The sequence below is a fragment of the Papio anubis genome, chromosome 5 (genome assembly GCF_008728515.1).
Source record: "Papio anubis isolate 15944 chromosome 5, Panubis1.0, whole genome shotgun sequence".
In the NCBI taxonomy this organism is placed as follows: Eukaryota; Metazoa; Chordata; class Mammalia; order Primates; family Cercopithecidae; genus Papio; species Papio anubis.
The window spans coordinates 103,527,723-103,548,642 of record NC_044980.1 but is presented as its reverse complement, the minus strand read 5'-3'; the positions used below and the strand labels follow the sequence as shown (position 1 = coordinate 103,548,642).

The 20,920-nt window shown below is 33.8% G+C and overlaps 1 protein-coding gene across 6 annotated transcripts in view; it reads left to right on the top strand.

The window, feature by feature from the left end:
• The window catches only part of TMEM232 (transmembrane protein 232), a 311,652-nt gene that overhangs the window by 53,936 nt on the left and 236,796 nt on the right, over positions 1-20,920 (top strand). For all 6 annotated transcript variants that reach the window (XM_017959759.3, XM_009208867.4, XM_017959755.3 and 3 more), the window contains one exon: positions 20,336-20,447. In XM_017959759.3, the coding sequence (XP_017815248.3) occupies positions 20,336-20,447 (112 nt within the window). The remainder of the gene's footprint in view (positions 1-20,335; positions 20,448-20,920) is intronic.

The window sequence follows — 20,920 nt, the reverse complement described above, 5'->3', positions numbered from 1 at the left end:
TTCGCACTCTCTCCTGCCACCATGTAAGAGGTGCCTTGCTTCCCCTTCCCCTTCTGCCATGATTGTAAATCTCCTGAGGCCTCCCCAGCCATGCGGAACTGTGAGTCAATTAAACCTCTTTTGTTTATAAATTACCCAGTCTCAAGTGGTATCTCTGTAGCAGTGTGAGAATGGACTAATACAGAGACAGAGCTAGCTTTGCCACCACTACCTATACAACCTGCTTCATCAGAATGAACTCATGGAACACATTTTAAGTATTATTAATTTCTGTTCAATGTCCAAATTTTTATTAGGAAAAATAACTTGCTAGATCAAAATGTGTTGTTAATAGATCAAAATTTCTTAAAAATTGTATGTGATTTTTAAGTTTTAAGAAATTGCTGAAAACTTAGAAATGTATAATGGCATACATGCCATAGAATTTAAGATGTTGGCATATTGTTATGGGCTGAATGTGTGTGTCCCCACACAATTCATATGTTGAAGTCCCAACCTCAATGTGTATTATGGCCGCTGCAATTCACAAAGAAGAGAGTGTGATCTCATGGCAAACCAGATCGTAATAGATATTATGCTAAAAAGGAGGGGTTTAGGTTCTTCATTTAAACAAATTTGAAAAGCCCTGGAGTTAACAAAGTGAAATTGTAACGCAGTTTGATGGTATTAGGAAGTGTGGCCTTTGGGAGGTAGTTGGGCATAGATGAGGTCATGATGGTGGAGTTCTCATGATGGGATTAGTGTCTTTACAAGAAAAGGAAGAGCTACCAGCACTTTCTCCTCTGTGTGAGAATGCAGCAAGAAGGCAGCTGTCTGCAAGCCAAGAACACAGCCCTCACCAATACCAGCCCATGCTGGCACCCTATCTTGGATTTCCCAGCTTCTGGAACATGAAGAAATAAAATGTTTAAGTCACCCAGTTTACACTGTTTTGTTATAGAAGCCCCAGTAGCCTGAGACACATATTGTTACATTTGTTTCAAATACTTTTCTTGAATAAAGAATACTTCAAGAACTACAGTTTCAGCTGTTTAACCCTATGTGCTTTCGACTATAGTAATTGTGGCATATATCATTCCAGTTCATTTTTCTACTTTATTTTATTTTTATTTTTTAAATTATACTTTAAGTTCTAGGGTACACGTGCATAACGTGCAGGTTTGTTACACATGTATACTTGTGCCATGTTGCTGTGCTGCACCCATCAACTCGTCAGCACCCATCAACTCGTCATTTACATCAGGTATAACTACCAGTGCAATCCCTCCCCCCTCCCCCCTCCCCATGATAGGCCCCGGTGTGTGATGTCCCCCTTCCCGAGTCCAAGTGATCTCATTGTTCAGTTCCCACCTATGAGTGAGAACATGCGGTGTTTGGTTTTCTGTTCTTGTGATAGTTTGCTAAGAATGATGGTTTCCAGCTGCATCCATGTTCCTACAAAGGACACAAACTCATCCTTTTTTATGGCTGCATAGTATTCCATGGTGTATATGTGCCACATTTTCTTAATCCAGTCTGATATGAAATTGTATTTTTCACATTTATTAATGTAATTCTACCTAATACATTTTTCTGTGACTTAGTTTTTTTAAAAATGCTACATTTTAACTTTAATCCATATGGATAATTATGTATTTTCTCCATTTTAATGGCTGAGAAATTCTAATATAATAAATTTTCCTTATTTATTATTTTCTAAATTTTTGACAACAAAATCAATGCCATAGTGAAAATCATTGCATATTTCTCCTCGTGTATGTGTGCAAGTGTTTCTTTTTTTTATATTTTTATTTTTACAGACAGGGTCTTACTCTATGTCCCAGGCTGGAGTGCAGTGGCACAATCATAGCTCACTGCAACCTCGAATTCCTGGGCTCAGGAGAGCCTCCTGCTTCAGCTTCTGGAGTAGCTAGAATCACAGGCACATGTAACCATACCTGGATAAAGAAAAAAGTTTTTTTTTTTTTGTAGAGATGGAATTTGCTTCATTGCTGAGGCTAGTTTCAAACTCCTGACCTCAAATGGTCCTCACCCCTTAGCCTCCAAAAATTCTGGGTTATAGATGTGAGCCATTGTGCCCAGCTAAGTATAATTTTTGATTTATTATTTTAAAAAATTTACTTGATGCTTTCTGTGGGTCTCTAAAAGTATCTGAAACACACACACACACACACACACACACACACACACACACACACACATTTCCTTCCCCAGTCTATAAGAGTATGAGAGGATCACTTCCCCTTGTCTTCACCAACACCTAACAGATCAGTTTGGGGAGACTTAACGTCTGTATCATAACCATATTATAATTTAGAAACATGGCATATCTCTTCATTTATTTATTTATAAAAATTTTCTCAATACAGTTTTAGTGTTTTTATTTTTATATGGGTATTGTCTTAGATTTCTTAATTTTTGACAGTATAATAGGTCAAAAGTGACACTTATAATGAATTTTTTAAGATTCCCTAATAACTATGTGACTATTTTTTTTATGTTTGTTGCTGTTAGAATTACTTCTATGTGTTGTCTTATTCTTATTAATGTGTTAGTATTATTAAATATTTATTGTAAATTCTCCCGAGGAATGCCTTATCCTTTAACTTTGTTTTAGTTGTGCCTTTACTTACATGGAAGTCTTAAAAATTGTTATTGTTATTATGTTTTTAAGATTCATTAATGTTGTTGAGTGTAGCTATGTCATTTTTATTGCTTGTTTTTCATTTCACTGTTGCATTTTATTAACATACTGCAAATTATCCATTAATTCTGTTAATTTTGGACATTTCAATTATTTTCAGTTTATGGTTATTATGAACAATGTTTCATACATTCCCGTATGGGCCATTCGCTTCGTTGCTGAGGCTAGTTTCAAACTCCTGACCTCAAATGGTTCTTACCCCTCAGCCTCCAAAAATTCTGGGTTATAGATGTGAGCCATTGTGCCCAGCTAAGAATAATTTTTGATTTATTATTTTAAAAAATTTACTTGATGCTTTCTATGGGTCTCCGAAAGTATCTGAAAAAAAAAATACACACACACACGCACACACACAGACATCTTAATGTACAGATTTATGAGTGGAATTGCTGGGTCAGAGGATATGTATATAAAATTTAGTGACTAGAACATAGTAATTTTTATGAAGTCAGATATCTCAATCTTTTAGGATTAGCCTTTTTTTTTCCCTGTATTTTGGTTAAAAAAATCTTTCCCAACCACAAGATCATGTAGATAGTCTTGTATATTATTTTCTAAAAACCTTATTGTTTTCTCTTTCATGTCTGTAATCTATGTGGAAATTTTTATAAATAATATTAAACACAAGTCTGATTTTCTTTTTAAAATGTGCATAGTCAATTCATCAATACCACAAAAGGAAAAAATCCTTTCTCCACTATTTCTGTAGTACAATTATTGCATAACTCATACGTTCACATGTAATTGATATGCTTATCTGCTCTATATTCTGCTTCACTGGCCCATTTGTCTAATTCCACACCAACATCATACTGCCTTAATTACTATGGTTTGGTAATAACATTTAATAGTCAATATGATAGATTTTTCCAAACTTGTTTTTCTTGAGTGGTATCTTGCACATTAATTTTGAAACCAGCTTGTCATAATTTTTCTTTTCAAAAAATTGCAGGGAGTTTTTAATTGGATTTTTCAGAATCTATAGATCAATTTGGGGAGAAAACATCTTTTTCATAACCATATTCTAATTTATAAACATGGTATATCTCTTCATTAGTTATTTATAAAATTTTCTCAATACAGTTTTACTTCTTTTTTCACATGGGTATTGTCCATCATTCTCATAGCAGTATTGTTCACAGAGGCATTGTTAGATTTATTTCTATGTATTTAGTATTTTTGATGCCATTTATAAATTATATGCATATATAGATTTCTAAAATTTGTATTTTCTAACTTTTTTTTTTACCAGAAAAGAGAAGTAAATTTTTATATATTGATTTTACACACACAAATATTGCTAAATTTCCTTATTAATTCTGAATATTTTTGTCTCCATATTGACTTAAAAGGAATATTCTAAACATTTGACTGACAAGGGACTATCAACCAGAATATATAAAGAACTCAAACACCCTAATAACAATATCCCAAATCATCTAATTGAAATATAGGCAACAGATCTGAGTAGACATTTCTCAAAAAACGACATACAAGCTGGGCGCGGTGGCTCACGCCTGTCATCCCAGCACTGTGGGAGGCCGAGGCCTGCGGATCATGAGGTCAGGAGATGGAGACCATCCTGGCGAACATGGTGAAACCCCGTCTCTACTAAAAATACAAAAAATTAGCCGGGCGTGGTGGCGGGCGCCTGTAGTCCCAGCTACTTGGGAGGCTGAGGCAGGAGAATGGTGTGAACCCGGGAGGCAGAGCTTGCAGTGAGCCGGGATCGCACCACTGCACTCCAGCCTGGGCGACGGAGTGACACTCTGTCTCAAAAACAAGAAAGAAAAAAAAAAAAAAAAAAAAGACATACAAATGGCCAACAGATATATGAAAAAATTCTCAAAATCACTAATCATCAGAGAAATGTAAACTAAACCCACAATGATATATTATCTCACCCCAACTAAACTGGCGTTTATTAGAAAGACAGTAATGGATGCTGGTGAGGATATGGAGAAAGAGGAATGCTCCTACACGGTTGGTGGGAATGTAAATTAGCATAACCATTATGGAAAACAGTATGGAGGTTCCTCAGAAAACCAAAAATAGAATTCTCATATCATCCCATAATCCCACTGCTGGATATGTGTCCAAAAGAAGGGAAATTAGCAGATTAAAGAGCTATCTGGGCTGGGCATGGTGGCGTGCTGGGCACCCGTTATCCCAGCACTTTGGGAGGCCCAGTTGAGTGGATTGCTTGAGCCCAGGAGTTTGAAATCAGTCTGGGTAACATGACAAAACCCGCCTCTACAAAAATTACAAAAATCAGCCAGGCGGCTGGGCGCTGTGGCTCATATCTGTAATCCCAGCACTTTGGGAGGCCAAGGTGGGCGAATCACGAGGTCAGGAGATCGAGAGCATCCTAGCTAACACGGTGAAACCCCGTGTTAGCTAAATACAAAAAATAAGCCAGGCGTGGTGGCAGGCGCCTGTAGTCCCAGCTACTGACCCAGGAGGTGGAGCTTGTAGTGAGCTGAGATGGCGCCATTGCACTCCAGCCTGGGTGACAGAGACTCTGTCTCAAAAAAAAAAAAAAAAAAAAAAAATCAGCCAGACATGTTGGTGTGCACTTGTAGTCCCAGCTACCCAGGAAGCTGAGGTGGGGGGATTACTTGAGACCTGAAGGTAGAGAGTGCAGTGAGCAAAAGACTGCAGCACTGCACTTCAGCCTGGGCCACAGAGCAAGACCCTACCTCAAAAAAAGAAACAATAAAAGAGATATCTGTGCTCTCATATTAATTGTAGCATTAGTCACAATAGCCAAGACGTGGAATCAATCTAAGTTTCCATGCATGATAAATCGATAAAGAAAATGTGATATATGTACACAATAGAATATTATTAAACCATAAAAAAATCAAATCCTGTCACTTGCAACAACATTGGTGGAACAGGAAGACATTATGTTAAGTAAAAAGATAATTCAGGCACAGAAAAATACCGCTGTTGTCACTCCTATGAGTGTGCTAAAATAAATCGATCTCATAAAGGTAGAGAGTAGAATGATGGTTACCAGAAGCTGGGAAGGTTGAAGAGGTGGGGAAGGAGAGAGGTTGGTTAATGGGGACAACATACAGTTAAATAGAAGGAATAAGATCTAGTGTTTAAGAGCGTAATAGGGTGACTATACTTAACAACAATTTATTGTATATTTCAAAATTACTAAAAAAGTGATATTGCAATGTTCCTAACACAAATAAAGGATAAATGCTAGAGGTGATGGATATTATAATTAACCCTGATTTGATTATTGTATGTTTGTATCAAAATATCACATATATCTCATAAATATGTACAACTATGTATCCACAATCATGAAAATAAAAAATAATAAAGCAAAAGGTAAATCTAAGTGTATTTGTTTTTTAAAAAGTATAACATTTTTTCTCAAACTTTATCTGGTATTCTACCTTATGTGTTTTATAATTTATCTCCACTAAAGTTTATTACCATTTTAAGTAATCAGTGCTCCTTTTTATTTTATTTCCTGTTTACCATTTTCATTGCTTTTTAACTCTTCTTTCTTCTTAGGCCTCCTTTCTGGACTTGTTTATCATTTGCCTGCTGTAAGATATTTTGAATTTTCCTTACTGTCAACAAAAAAAATCTCTGAATATATCTTTTGTTTGTCTGAATATATTTTTTATTCTTATTCTTGAAAAATGTTTAAGACTGAACATAAAATATCTTTGAGCAATTATTACTTTTATTCTTTTTTCCTCTAGAACATTGTTGGTATCATTTCACTATCTTACAGTTTCCATTATTGCTGTTGAGAAGTTAGCTGAAATTTTAATGTCATTTCTTTAAGATTATTTTGGCTTCCTTCCCCCAAACCTGGCAATTTTAAGTTTCTTATTGTCTTCTGTTTTCTTCAGTTTTACTCTGATGTGTCAGAATATAATGTTAAAAATTATCTTACTTAGATTTGATGGAACTTTTTGAATCTGTGGATGTATCTTTCTTTCATCATTCCTGAAAAATTATTTGGTATTGTTTATACATATATTGCATTGACAACCCCATTTTTTCTTTTCTCTCCTTCTGAGCCTATTGAATATATGTGTATGAGATCATCTCATTAAATCTGTTACATCTTTTGTTCTTTCTTCTCCATTTTCCAAATTTTTATCACTTTCTACTGTATTTTGAACAATTTATTCTGATCTGCAATTTGTCTTTCATGTGACTAATTTTCCCATTCTCAAATGTATCCATTGAATTAAAAACTTATATCCTACATTCTATTAATTTATTTAGTTTTCCTCAAATCTGTTATGTAGACTTAATGTTTCGGGTTCCCTGCAGATCTTTTTAAGCATGTGGTGGGATGAGCATGATAATTTTATAATATGTGTCTGATTATTTCAGTGACTGGAGTCTGAGTAGGTTTGTTGTTTCTGCTTGTTCTCATTTCTGCCATATTTTTCCTTGTATCTTGTCATTACTCACTTTCCTTTGTATGGAAAATATTTCTGCATGTTTTTTGAGAACTAGGATAAATGCATCCTCCTCTAGAGAATCTTTGCATTAGCTTCTCTGCCAGGCACCTGTAAGTGTACCAGCCTGGGACAACTGAAACTAAATTCACTGCCTGAGTTTTCTTGGCCAACAATCTATGTTTGTCTAGGGTGTAAATCTGGGTCAGGACCAATCTTCTCAGCAACAGTTCTTTTTCTTTTCCATTCTCATTCTTTTTCTGCTAGACGCCAAGGTAGCCTTCTATGTGGCTTCCTGAGGTTAGGAAGAGGGGATCTTGCAAGATACTACATACTTTATGCAGATAATCCTAAAGGAAACTATACTACAATTATTATTATTATTAATTTATCCACTGACACCTGCTTTGGTCACTCAGACTTGACTCCTTTCCTAACACCTGTATCTCTACTCGAACTAGCTGATATACAGAGTTATCTGGCAAAAACACATATTATGGGAAGAAAATAAGCATGTCTAGGGTTCTATTCCATTTCCTTGTTTGAGGTATTGTTGCCTTACATTTCTGGTGAGCTCTTCCCCAATAAGTGATGTCCTTGCTTTCATCAAACCTTTCGTTGTGGCTTCAGTGGAAGATTAACCCATTGTCAAAAAGAAATTTATATGCATGGTTTTAAGATGAATCTATCAGACTCATTTACTTTTACTTTCATTGGCTAATGAAGAAGATAAACTTTGAAGCTCATTTTTTTTAAGCCCAATAATGCAGGCAGTTTGTCCATCTTTGGTAGTTAAATACATCAATTTGGGTATTGTTGCCTCTGCCTACCAATTAACCCTCTTTGGGATTAATAATTACATTTCACAAGAGATGACATTACACTTGAGAAGCTTAGTTGTTTCTAAGTGGGCTTCTTACAGACAATCTTGAAAAGATCATGACTGTTACCAAATGCAGAATAGAATGTTTCCAAGTATAAAAGCAATCATTTAGAAAAGGAAGTAGGATTTTACTCTTGAAAATATTTTCAGCCTTGAATTTTCTTCTAAATGGCTGTCTGCTCAAAATTCGGTGGGTGTCAAAGGTCCCCTCTCCCCTAATCTGTTTAGGATTCCCTTTATTTGTAGCTACTAAAAAGGAGGGCTTGCATTTCAAAGCTTAAAATAGTTGCTAAGATTGAAACAGAAAAGTAAAATCTAAAGAAACACAAAGGCAATAAAAGAACATGTAAAACCATAGATATTTTTAGAAATGAAATGAGGACTGTATTTCTGGTTTCATACCATAAAGCCTTTGGATATCTATAATATGATGATGCTGTAATCAATCACACAGGCATCAGGATGACAGAGGACATTTCCAGTGTCTGACTCAAAAGCCCAGACCCCAAACCAGTGAGTCAGAAATGACAAATTCAGGGGAGGTATTCATAGAATAAATTTCTGCAGGTGTTCACATCACCTGCTCTTTATTTATGCCCTTCAGATTATTAAATCTGTCCCCAAATTCCTCAAACATTCAAACGTGATATGCACACCAAAAGGAGCAGACCTTCCTTTCATTCTTCTGGTACTTCTGATACTTAGGAGAAACCATATTAATTGTTATTTGAAGTTTATATATCAATTCCATTTTTTTTACCTTTTCATAGTACCAAACTTATCAAAAGAGTAGTCAATATTTAATATTTTTCTTTTTTTAATCCATATATTGATTAGCACCCTAAAATCTGGGTTCTGTTTTTCTGTAATGAAATTGCTGTCTTAAAGATCTCTACCAATTTAAACATGCATTATTTCTTTGTGGTGACAACATTCAAAATCTTTTCTTCTAGCTATCTTGAAATATTCAATACATTGTTATTTACTATAGTCACCCTACTGTGTAATAAAACACCAAAACAAATTCTTCTTAACTGTAACTTTGTACCCATTGACCAACCTCTCGCAGTTCCCCCCCAACCTCGACCCTCCCCAACCTCTGGTAACAACAATTCTACTCTCTAATTCTATGAAATAAACTTTTTAAGATTCCACATATGAGTGAGATCATGTGGTGTTTATCCTTCTGTGCTTTAACATAGTGACATAGTGTTATCCAAGTTCATTCATGTCATATTGCAAATGACAGGATTTCATTCTGTATCTTGGTTACTGTGAATAGTGCTGCAATAAACATGGGTGTACAGATGTCTCTTCCACATACTGATTACATTTTCTTTGGATATATACCCAGTAATGGGATTGCTGGATTATATGGCAGTTCTATTTTTAGTTTTTTGAGAAACCTCCGTATGTTATTCATTATGGCTGTACTAACTTATATTCCCACCAACAATGTATGAGTTCTCTTTTCTTCTATCTGTTACTTTTGGTAATAGCTATTCTAGCTGGGATGAGGTGGCTTTCAATGTTGTCACCACAAATAAATGATAAATATTGAAAGTGATGTATATGGCAATTACCCCAATTTTATCACTAAGCTATGTACACATGCACTGAAACATCACATTTTATCCCATAAATATGTACAATTATTAGGTGTCAGTTATAAATAAAAAATTCAATTAAAAATATATCCACTGACTTTTAAAATATTAACTCTAATGGTTTTCTTTTTGTATTTAGTCTTGATATTTCTGTGGATGTACATTTGATTTGCTATCATTGTCTTTATCTTTAATGTATTCTTTGATATCTCAGTCTAGGATACTTGTTTGTATGAAACAGGCACACAATCAAACTAACTCAAGCAAAAAAAAAAAAACAATTAACATAAGGATATAAGGCTGTGTTGTGGAACTTGAGAGCAGAATGTATAGCTAGGCCTTTTCCCCTCATTCAGTACTCTTAACACACGTGGAGGTAAAATGGCCAGCTTAGCAGATATAGTCTGCATGTACACTACGATAAACTTGAAAAGTATAAAAACTCTAGATTTACATCAGTAAATCATTTGGCAAACGTTGATTGGGGGCTAAAATGGTGAACATGCAGCTGTCTGAAATTGGAGGTGCTTTGTTATTTGCTGTCTTGAAAAAGCTGTCAGCAAAAGCCACAGGTTTTGGCTCTACATAACCTTTCAGCTCTAACCTCAACCAATTAAAGTATTGTTTTATTTAAAATCCTTAGAGAATTGAATTGGCCCAGCTGGCATCAGATGTCTACTGTGACAAAATCAGCAATAAGTCATATGGACTAATATAGAACTTAGGCCCCAGTGCAGCAGGGACTGTTAAAAATGAACACTTTTCAGAGAAGGAATTTGCACCCCATATTATATATACATCTGAATTCCATTGTAGTACTTTCCTGAATCTCCTCTTATATTTATTGTTTCTTTTTTCCCTCTTGCTTCCTAACTCTGGGATTTACCAAACGAAACTTTCCTTTGATTGATTATTTTTTTCCTTAGTATTCTTCCTCTTGAAATTTTAAGACTTTGATCATCACTGATATGTAGGTGAATCTGACATCTTTATTTCCAGATCTTATCCAATTCCTAATGCTTGACTTACAAGTCCCTTTGGATTATAAACCTTTCCACTTGGATGTCTCATAGGTAAATCATCCTATGTCCAGAATGGCACAGATTATCTGCTCAGATTCCTCCCGTCCAATTTTCTTGATGTCATCTTCATACTTCCAGTCATGTGGGCCAGAAACATTGAGTTTATCTGTGTGCTTGGCATCATGATTTCTTTTCTCATATTCCATTATTCATCAAGCCCTATTGATTTAGCTAGATCAATTTTAACTTGATTTAGCTTGACCTCCACCTAATCTCTAAATTCTGGCTGATCATGTGCCCAGGAAAAAGCAGAGAAAGAACTTTGAAAGGACAACTGCTATTCTGTCCTTTCCAGCTCCTGCCTAGTCTTCAAGGCTCACCTGCTATTTCCACAAAGAAGCTTTTTCTGAATCTCACCAAAAAGAGTAATGCTTATAACTAACAGTTTTCTAGCACTGAATATATGCCAGGAACTAGGCTGTGTGACTTGATTTGATGCTTTCCAAAATTCTGCAAGATCTTTTCACTATTTCTACAGATGGAAAATTGTAGCTCCCACAGATTAAGTGATTCAGCAAAGATTATAGGACATGGGAGTGCTGGAATCATGATCTCTACTTCTAAACTCCCACAGAGTTTTATTTCTTTTTTAAAGAACATCTCCGTATGTTGCATCACTGTGAAGTGTCTCACTTCCCTCCCAGAATGGGAACTTCCTGAGGCCATACCTGATTTCTCTTCTAGCACTCATGGTATCTAGCAAAATATTTTGTATGTAGGTGGCTTTCATTAAATAGTCATTGAACAAATGAATTGGCAGCTAAAAAAAGTTCTGAATTCACAGATAATGTAAATACAGTCAGTTTGGATGGAGTGCCTATTTAACCAGGAGACATCAGTATAAATATTTTATACATAAAATTAGAATGATCTTTATTTACTGTCTGTTCCACAGGACTGCTCTTACATATTTAGACTAGATTATCTTTGTGAAATCCTTTGATATTTCAGAGATATTGGAATGCATGAAACTGAAGTCTGTTTTTTGAAATGCCTGTATTTACTTTATAAAAGTTTCCCTTTGCTTCTTACCGTGTGTTATATATGTCACTAAATAAGTTTTAATTTTTATAATAATGTCTATTGTGATGGGCAGGAATTGGTTAAAATAGCTATGTTTATTTCTCACTAAATATTTAACATGATCTGTAGGAGACCAATTAAAGGACTCAGGATTTATATAGAAAGTTAAAAATAATTAGCTTTCCATGTTTTCAATGATGTATTACAAGCCATAATTCATACTGACAAACATTTGGTAGTGTGTGTGTTTTGTGTGCTTGGGGGTTGTCTGTGGTTGGTAATGAGGAAATCTAATTGAATTGAATTTACTATTATTTTAAAAGAAGAATTAATTGCACATTATTATACTATAAATCATTCTTAGGGATCTTAGAAAGACAGCTAAATGCAAAGACTTTGAGTCAGACAGTTCATTTCAAATTTGGCTCAGTTTACTTTCAACATATAACTTTGAGTGTGATACTTAAACTCTGTCAACCTATTTCTTCTTGTAAAACAAAGTACATTTTATACATTTCAAGCAGTATATATAAAGCAAACACCAGATTTTCATTAAGCAAATGCTATATACAACAGTAAAAAGAAACTTAAGCAACTAAAGTTACATTAAGGAATATAAGGCAGGTACATTAATATTACATTATGGGGCAGATTTTTGTAGGCTTTAGAGGTAGACTTGAGGTGAGTTTCTGGCCCTTTGTAATTATGTGACCTAAAGCACAGTTTCTTCATTTCTACTGCCTCCACCACTTGCCCCACCCCATAACCAAGTGAACATGCTTGAATTCGTGTCATTCTGCCACACATTCCTGCTGGTGCCCCTGTTTCTGCTCTCACCCCCTTGTTCTCTGAACAGCAGTCTCAGTAATGTTTTAACAATGTTAATAAAATTGTGTCATGCTCCAATTTTAGCCCTGTAATATTTTTCCATTACATCTAGAGTAAAATACAAACTCTACCCCATGGTTTAAATATGCTGAGAGAACTTGTCCCTAGCCTGCTCCTTGATCTCTTAACTTCTTTTTTTTTTTTCTTTTTTTTTTTTTTTTTAAATTTATTTATTATTATTATACTGTAAGTTGTAGGGTACATGCCAACTTGCAGGTTTGTTACATATATACTTTGTGTTTGTTGGTGCTAAACCCATCAACTCCATTATTTACATCAGGTAACTCCCAAATGCAACTCTCCCCTCCCTCCCTCACATAGGTCTCCGTGTGTGATGTTCCCCCTTCCGAGTCCAAGTGACCTCATTACTTTTCTGTTCTTTCCCTCCCTCCCTCCCTCCACCCCCTCCCTCCCTTCCTTCCTTCCTTCCTTCCTTCCTTCCTTCTTCCTTCCTTCTTCCTTGTTTTTCTAAGTTCTTTGTTGTCTCTTTCATTTCAACTCAAGTATTAAAAGTATTTTTTTAAATCTGCTATAATTAAATGTATGCATACTCTTGTAATTAAAAGTATAAACACTCATATTTTTTTGCTGTGAAATGCTAACACACATACAGAAGACTATATGAACATAAATATAATGATTAATGAATTATTATAAATCAAATACTTGTGTATTGACCAAATGAAGAAATAAAATAATTTTCAGAAACTTTTTGTGTAACCCTTTTAAATAAAGAAATCCTAGTGCTGTCTTCATCAACATATAAACCAATTAAAAAGTCTTCTCTCCTTAACTTTTTTTACTCTCCCAAAGTTTCTTTTTCTTTACAGTTTTATGCTTTATATAAATGTAATATTGTGGGGTATATTCTTTTGTGTCTGGATTAGCTGTATGTTCGTAAGATCATCTATATTGTTGCGGTTTGTTTGTTTTTATTCCCTTAACACTGAATACTTACCTTTGGGTCTTCAAACTCAACTAGACAGACTAATATGATGATTATAGGCCACACTAACTGCTGACCTCACTTAGCAGGATACAGCACAGGGAACAGCATGCCAGCACACCAGTAACTGTTTACCTTCTGAAAGAGTTCTCAACAGAACAGAAATGGGAGCTAGTCTTCTGTAGCTACTCCAAATGACTGTGCGTGTAAGAATGTGAGACTTAGAGAGCTGAGTGTAATAGATAGATAACCTTAGAATCCTTTGTCCCAAAGTGGAATCAATGACTTAAAAAGTCCTGCAAAGAACATGCGCTTAGGACAGCCCAAAGTTTCTCCTAATAACGTATTTATAGTTTATTAGCAGTCTAGGTATAATGTGTCAATCAGGAGGTTTTTTGTTTTTGTTTTTTTTCTCACCATAAGTGGTGGTCCCAGTAACACAGCTGACATCTACTTTTCCTATGTTCTTAGGGGAATGGAATTAGAAAATAACCCAAGCTCAAATTTATGCATTATAAAAAGAAAGAACATTTTGCTTCACCCTTTATTCACAGACATACCATACTTTTTGGTTCACAAGATAGAATGTTGTTTGATTCCATGTTTTATCCCTGATGAAAAATATTGCTGGGACTATTCTTATATATGTTCCCTGGTACATAGGACATATTTCTATTGTACATATATAAAGTTGTGATATTGCTAAGTCAGTTTGTATGTCTGTCTTGAATCATCTTGATAGAAAACACCCAACTGTTTTCCAGTTGGTGGTTTTACCAATTTACACAACCACACGCAGTTTGTGAGAATTTCTATTACTCCATATTCTCTTCAGTTTCTGGTATTGGCATTCTTTTAAGTGTTAACCCTTCTAGTGAATGTGAAGTAGCATCTAATTTTGGTTTTAATTTGGATTTCTCTATTTATTATCTTGATGATTATTTCCATATTTATTGGCCACTAGGATTTCTTCGTTTGTGAATTACCTTTTTAAGACTTTTCTCCATGTTTCTATTTATTGGGAGTTCTTTGTATCTTTTGTGTATGAGCCCTTTATCAATTACATGTTGAAAATTTGTTCTACCACTTAAAATTTTGCCTTTTCATTCTCTTATACTTTCTAATTCAGTTTTTGGAAGATGCAGTCTTATAGTAATAAAGTAATCATATGTATAATGTATTTATAAGCAGAGGTGGTAACCAAAATATTTAACTATAGATATAGTGTAAGGGTTGATAAAACAGAAGTGCACCTGTTGAATGTCAGGTCAGTATAAGGCTCTTTTTATGATGATGATTACTATTACTGCATTGGTTAGCACAACTAACATTTTATAGGAAGTAATGTGAAATGTCAATCAATAAAGGAATTATTGGATTTGTTGAAGTACATCTATATTCTGCATATTAAGATCAATTGAACTTTAGGAGCTGACTGTTATAATCTGGAAGGATGAAAATCCCAAAAATATAATTCTGGGAAATATTTTGAAAATTCTTTAAGTGATATTTATTTACATTTTTGAAAGGAGATGTATATGTGAAACATATAAAAATATGACAAAAAAATTCATAGGCCACTTTACACAAAATAAGCAATAATAATATACCTATTTTTGCAAACATAAAGAGGTATATTAATGACCACTGCATAGTTATAACGGTTATGAGTAACAAACCATATTCATAAAAATTGGACAAAAGGACATGTGTAAGTGCATATTACTGTGGTTGGTAATTGTGTCCACCCAAATTTATAACTGTGGTCATCTGACATTCTTTGATGAACAACGTAAGTCTTGACAAGATTGGCACAAACTGTGATGGGTCAACACCACATGCGCAGTAACCTAAAAGAACCAAGATCTCAATATATTTTATCTTTCACAAATGCAGCTGTACAAAAAGGACATGTCTTCATTTACTGAGAAAGTTTTAGCATTTTTTTGTACACATACAATGCTTGCACACTAAGTCAATGTTGTTATAGTGCACTTTTTTGTAGGCAAATTTGCAAAAAAAAATGCATAAAATGAATTATAACTCTCTGGAAGTCTCTATACAACTTATACTTCCAGTATACCATAGTAAAATATTTTTTAAAATGCTGATCATTTAAAATAGTTGAAAAAGACAAAAAAAAAAAAAAAAGAAGAAGAAGAAAAGAAGAAAAAAACACAAAACCTTTTCACATGCCTGTTGGCCATCCATATGTGTTCTTTTAAGAAATATCAATTCAGGTCCTCTGTACAATTTTTAATCAGGTCATTTCTTTTTGGCTATTGATTTTGGTTTCTTATATATTCTGGATATTAGCACCTTCTCAGATACATGGTTTGCAAGTATTTTCTATCAATCCATAGATTGCCTGTTCACTCTGTTGATTGTTTTTATACTGTGCACAAGATTTTTAGTTTGATGCAATCCCACTTGTCTAGTTTTGCTTTTGGGTTCATAGCTGAGAAATTATTGTGAAGACCAATATCAAGAAGCATATTCCCTATGCATTCTTTTCATAGTTTTACAGTTTCTGGTCTTACATTTAAGTCTTTAAGTCATTTTGAATTGATTTTTGTATGTCGTGTGGGATAAGGGTCTAATTACATTCTTCTGCATGTGGATATTCAGAGACTATCCTTTCCTCATTGTGTATTCTTTCAACCCATGTCAAAGATCAGTTGACTGTAGATATGTGGATTTATTTCTGGATGTTCAATTCTCCTCCATTGGCTTTTAGGTCTTTTTTTTTAATGCCAGTACCATGTTGGTTTAATTGCTGTGGCTTTGTAATATTTTGAAGTCAGGAAATGTGATGCCTCCATCTTTGTTCATCTTGCATAAGATTGTTTTGGCTATTCAAGGTCTTTGTGGTTCCATATGAATGTTATTATTATTTCTGTAAAGAATGCTATTGGGATTTGATAGAAATTGAATTGAGTCTGTAGATCTCTTTGGGTAATATGGACATTTAAACAATACTGAGTTTTCCAATCCATGAACACAGGATGTCTTTCTGTATCTTCCTTGTTTTTTATAGGTCTTTTTTTCTGTGTTTTCTGTAAATTGCTTTATCAATGTTTTATAATTTTCAGTGTACAAGTCTTTCAACTCTTTGATAAGTTTACTCGTTAGTATGTTATTATTTTTGTTGCTATTATAAATGGATTGTTTTCTCCATTTCCTTTTTTGGATAGTTCATTGTTTATATAGAGAAATGTTACTGATTATTGTATGTTCCCTTTTTTATCCTGCAACTTTATTGAATTCATTTATTAGTTCTAAGAGATTTTTGTGGATTATCTAGGAATGTCTACATATATGTCATTTTCAAGAAGAGATAATTTTCTTCTTTTCCATTTTGGATGGCTTTTATTTATTTTTTTCTTATTTAATTGTTCTGGCTAAGACTTGCAGTACTATGATGAAAAGAAGTGGTAGAAAGGGACATCATTGTCTTATGTCTTAGAGGCAAAGTTTTCCGTTTTATTTCATTGATTATGATATTGGCTGTGGGTTTTTGATATGATGGTCTTTATTGTGTAAAGTAAATTGAAGTAAATTCCTTTTACACCTGTTTTCTTGAGAATTGTAATCATGAATGGAAGTTAAACTTTGGCGAATGTTTTTTCTCTGTTGAGATGACCCTTTTTTTTTTTTCTTTAGTAATATGGTATATTACACTGATTTATTTTTGTATGTTGAACCATTCTTGTACTCCAGGGATAAATCTCACTTGGTCATGGTGTATAATTGTTTTAATTTGTTATTATATTTACTTTGCTAGTATTTTATTTATGATTTTTGCATTGACGTTCACTAGGGATTTTGGCCTATAGTTTTCTTTACTTGTAGTGTCTTTGTATAGTTTCAGTATCAAGTTGATGCTGGCCTCATAAAATGAGTTTGGAAGTGTTCCTACTTGTATTTTTTGCAAGAGTTTAAGAGAGTTAGTAGTAATTCATCTTTGAATGTTTGGTTGAATTCAACCATGAAACCACCTGGTCCTGGGCTTTACTTTGTTGGGAGGTTTTTCATTACTAATATAATCTTGTTTTTCTATTGGTGTGTTTAGCCTTTCTATTTCATCTTGATTCAGTTTTGGTAGCTTGTAAATTTCTAGGAATTTATTCATTCTAGGTTATCCAATTTGTTGGTATATAATTGGTCATAATAGTTTCTTATGTCTCTGAGGCATCTGTTATAATGTTTTCACTTTCATTTCTGATTTTATTTATTTGACTTCTCTCTTTTTTCTTGATTATTTTAGGTAATGGTTTTTCAATTTTGTTAATTTTTTCAAGAAAACAAGTCTTGGTTTTGATGATTTTTAGTTTTTTATTCTTTAATTTATTTCTACTCTTATATTTATTATTTCCTTCTTTCTGCAGACTTTAGGATTATTCTTTTTATAGTTCCTTGAGGTATAAAATTAAGCTGTTTTTTTTCCAGTTATTTCTCCGTGTAATGTGAGTATTTATTATTATAAACTTTTCTCTTATTACTGCTTTTGCTGCATCCCAGAAGTTTTTGTAAAGTGTGTATATAGGTTGGTTGGTTTGTGAGCACTGAGAAAGGTATGTAAAGATACACACACAATAAGTCATTAATCTTGGCTCTTAATCTTGACAGTTCAAATTGGAGGCAGTAGTGTTGGGAAGCAATCTATTAACTTTTTCATTATGCATCTCTGAATGTTTGGGTTATTAAAAACAGCACTGTTACTTTCATATTTTAAAAAACATAATTCCTAATGATATTGTAAAAATTAAATGGATGAAGGGGCTATCTTTTTTAACTTCCAAACTCTTCACACAAATGAGAAGATTAAAGCTAGTTTGGACACTTTATGTAGAGTAGGTTCACATAGATCAAAAATATGTTATCCCAGATGACTACTGAGAAACAATTTTCAGCCAGTGCTCACCAAATATCTTCAAAAGCAAGAATGAAATGAAAATCAGGAAATCAAAGATGAAGTTACTTATTTCAAAATGCCCAATTATCACAGACTTTGTGTATTCTAACACCTGAACACTTCCTCTGTTGTACTGCAAGCTCCATTAAGGCTGGATTATTTGTCTTTTTTGCTACTGTATCCCCAATGTGAAACTTAGTTCCTGATATATAGAAGACCATCAATAAATTCTTAGTAAACGAATTAATAAATGCTTATTTTAAGATTGGTATTTAACTGCCCATTTAAAAAATAGCAGTTAAAGGGTTGATTATTTCATTAATTGCTCTGTTCTGGGATATCTTATATTTTATTCCAGTTTACAGAACACCTTATCATTACCTCTGTTCAGCCTGTGATCATGTGGCACTGTTGTTATTTTTAGTAGATCTGTCTCCCCAGTAGGACTGTGAATTACTCAGGGACAAAATCTGATTTCTATTCATTTTTTTCCTTATCTCAGAGAGCAACAAATTTAGTAAATTCTATTTCAGTAAATACAGTAATTTAAAATGTTTTATTTTTTCAGATTATTATTTCTAATAGCATGACTCCAACAATAATTTTACTTCACAAAAACAAAGTTCATTGATTCTACTGTTCACTATTCCTTTGATATCACTTTGATCCCATGCCCATCTTCAATTTTGCGGTACATCCTTATTATCACTTCACTTATTCTCTTGCATACGCCTTCAACTTATTTGTCCTACTTTTCTTTGAAATTCTCATATACTCTCTCTACATTTTCCCTATGGGATCCATTTAATTCATAAGACTTTAAATTCCATATGTATGCTGATGACTCGAATACTGATATATCTTGTCTGAATTTTCCCTGAAATTCAAACTCATATATCCAACTGCTTACACTCCATCTCCACTTGGATGGCCATGATAATCTCAAACATAACATGTCCAATACTAAAATTATTCTCTATCTTCACCCCACATCCACTCCTCTAACAGTTTTCCCCATCTTAGTAAATAGCAATTCAGTCCCTCTAGTTACTCAGTTGAATCACGACTTCTTTCTTTCTCTCATGCCTAATTTCTAATTCATTGGCCAGTCTGGTTGGAGCTGAAGTCAAGACATATCCATTATCTAAACTCTTCTCCTTGTTTATATTCTATAATCCTGAGCCAGGCCACTAATACGTCTCACCTAACTACATATAAGCTCCCCCTTTTGCTACATCCCACCTCCCTACATGCTAATTCTTAATATAGCATTGGAGAAATTTGGTTGAAGCTCAAGTTAAATCTTGCCACGCCTCTTCTCAAACCCTGTAGTAGTCTCCCATTTCATGTAGTTAATATGGCTACTTGCTACCTCTTTGACCTTACTTTATACTTATACTTCTTTCTTCCCTTGCTCCCTCAAATCCAACCATGTTTGGGCTGATTCCACTTGCATAGAAGGAGTAAAAGTTTAGCTTAAATGAATCAATGCTGATTTATGTGAGGAGATAAATCAGCCTTCAACATAATTGAAGCCGTGCTGGATTTTATCTGAAGAAGGCTTATACCAACAAGACTTCTAGCAGTCATCTCAGAAACTTTTTCTCAGGGGCCACAAAGGTCTTTAACAATGGGAATTATGTTTCTCAATCTAATAGTATGACAGGATCAATCCAGGAGGCTTGCATATATCTTTTACTGATTTTTTTTGTGTGAAATAGTTTTATTAAGAAAGTATTTTTTCTAGAATATAGTTATACATAGCCACTGGAAGTTGATTAATTGAAATTTGGAAATGATAGCTATAATTTTTGAATGTTAATTTTTCAATATTTTATTTAGGCCAACATTTTCAATCACAAAAGAATTCATCTTGAGATTCAATCAAACACAAAATTCCAAAGAGAAGGAAGAATTGTTGGAACTAGCCAGAAAAATCATTCTCAGATGTAAGGTAATGGCATATCATTGGATTGTTCTGCATGTTAACTTTCTTTTCTAGTTGGTACATGATTACACATTCTAAAATATTGTAAGAAAAAATAGGAATACATCTTTCTTTAATTATAAGTAGGGATAGTAAAAATATTAATGCAAATTAAAGTTAAAGCTTATAACCAAATAATAAAAGCTCCTGTAAATTTTTGTGGAAATATACCAGTCCAGGAGCCCATAGTGAAATGTTAAGTCTGGCAAATAAATTTTTGATTATGAAAATTCTATTTTTTCTTAAAAAGTTAATTGAGATATGCTGTGTCTCAAAGGAGAAAAAGGCCTTTCTAAACTTTTATATATACACATGAAGTACTCTGTTCTTTCTCTGTAACAAACTATTCTTCACCTGAATTGTGAAAAATATATTCTTTAAGAATATGACATTAATCCCCAAATTTACAAATAGATATCAAAACAGAACAGGAAGTAAAG